General features: G+C 60.1%; 1 protein-coding gene across 1 annotated transcript in view; it reads right to left on the bottom strand.

The window, feature by feature from the left end:
• The window catches only part of PPP1R12B (protein phosphatase 1 regulatory subunit 12B), a 46776-nt gene that overhangs the window by 9526 nt on the left and 35369 nt on the right, over positions 1–1881 (bottom strand). Inside the window, exons 20-21 of the mRNA XM_015559881.1 lie at positions 1002–1018; positions 154–197 (exon numbers count right to left, since the gene is read on the bottom strand). Of these exons, the coding sequence (XP_015415367.1) occupies positions 154–197; positions 1002–1018 (61 nt within the window). The remainder of the gene's footprint in view (positions 1–153; positions 198–1001; positions 1019–1881) is intronic.

The raw sequence follows: 1881 nt of genomic DNA, 5'->3' as shown, positions 1-1881 counted from the left end.
GGAGGGGTGGACGGGCCCGGGCATGGGTGGGTGTATGGGGCAGAGGTGGGCGGGGCCCGGGGCAGAGGCGGTGACGTGAGAGGGAGGCCGCACGTGAGGCCCACAACCTGTTTCTAGGCGCAGAGCCAGTCAAGTCGAAACACGTTTATTGGCTGTTGGAGTGGCTGGCCGTGGGGTTGCTGCCTCCAGACTCCAACCTGTGGGGGCACCGGAGACGCACTCACGTCAGGTGGGCTCTGAGGACGGGAGGCGCGGAAGGGCGGCGAGCCTTTTCTGAGAAGCGCTTGGGCGCCAGGCGACACATGCAGACGCCCCTTCCCTGACCCACCCCCAGCTGCTGGGACCCGAGGGGGAGCCAGCTCAGAGGAGGAGGGGCAGGAGCAGGAGCAGGAGCAGGGGGCCGTCACTGGCCCAGAACGGAGCTTACTTGAAAAATTGGTGGTTTAGACCCAAATGCTAACTTAAATCTTAGAGCTTTTCAAATTAATTTAGGGTTGAACTGCTTCTCTTAAGAGTGTGCTTTTTAAAGCAAAAGTTTCTTGGATCTCAACAGCCCTGGGAAATGATTCCAGTGACCGGCCAAGGAATCAGAAACACGTGGACTTGGAGCTTGAGCTGCAGGCCTGGGAGGAGTGGTGATGGGACAGTGGGCTCGGGCCCTGCAGGCGGAGGGGGTGGTGATGGTGGTGATGGGGGGGAGTGGTCACGGGCCCTGCAGGCCTGGGGAGAGGAGGAGGGGTGTGGGGAGGGGAGGAAGTGTGTGGGGAGGGGAGGAGGAGTGGTCAGGAGCGCTGCAGGTCTGTGGGGTCCAGATGTCTGGGGTCCAGAAGGCTCCCCCCGCGCGGCTCTGTACTCCACACCAGACTGTGCTGCCTGCTCAGGGTGTGAGTGCTGTGGGGCCGTGGAAAGGGAGGGACTGAGGGACACGCTACACTAGGAAGCGGTGTGTCAGACATGCACTCACATGAGAGCTAAGCATGCGGGAAAACGGTCCTTCTTACCTAGAAAGTCTTTCGTGCTGGAGAAAGGAAGAGACAAAAAACAAAACAAAGATTAGAAACCAGCATCAGCAAGGGAGAGGTACACGCGTCCCCATCTGCAAACACTTTCAGACCAGGCCTCCTGCAGGTCGCACTGCGCGGCGGCAGAGGGGTGCGGCGAGAGCAGGGGTCCTGGCAGCAGCCCCCCCTCTGCGCCAGGACCCTGCCCTAGAGACAGGGGACACGCTTCCAGCACAGGGAGCGGCAAAATGGGAACAGTCACTACCTGCCCCCTCCTGCTCCAGGAGCCAGGCAGGTCACCAACCCCGGCAAACATCAAGCTCCGGAGGGCGCCCGCCGTCTCTGTCTCCCGGGCCTGCAGTGACGGCCGGGGAGGGACAGTCCCCATCCCAGTCGGACGGACGGACGGCGGAGAAAGCTCTGGGGCCTCAGAAGAAAGGACTCTGAGGTGCAAACGAGGCGCAGACATGGGCCAGGGCAGCCCAGACATGACAGTTCTTCGCTTCACATTTAATTCTCGTCATCAATGACCTTTACCCTCTTACCTCCGCTTTTCTTTTTAAGAACTCAGGAAAAGAAAAGCCCCGCTGATTTGCATGCATCTACTCATTTCCCATTTTGAGGTGCTGACAACAAAATCCCCAAGGACAGAGAGAGAAGGAAGAGGGACAAGGGCCCAACAACCCCAGAGAGGAAGGACCCTTGAACCGCCAGAGTCGCCCAGCTATCCACTCGCCCCCCCACCCTCCCGGCTGTCCAGGGGAAGGACGGAGCGGGCGGCCATTCTCCATGGAAACCTCTCTAAACCAGGGGAACTGCCATCAGGATTCTCAGGTGCTTCTGCAGAATGGACACAGGTTGCCCTCGATCCAGACCGAGT

The sequence above is a fragment of the Myotis davidii genome, unplaced genomic scaffold (assembly GCF_000327345.1).
Source record: "Myotis davidii unplaced genomic scaffold, ASM32734v1 scaffold1915, whole genome shotgun sequence".
NCBI lineage: Eukaryota > Metazoa > Chordata > Mammalia > Chiroptera > Vespertilionidae > Myotis > Myotis davidii.
Note: the sequence above shows the minus strand (reverse complement) of the source record. Positions and strands in the feature narration are given on the sequence as shown.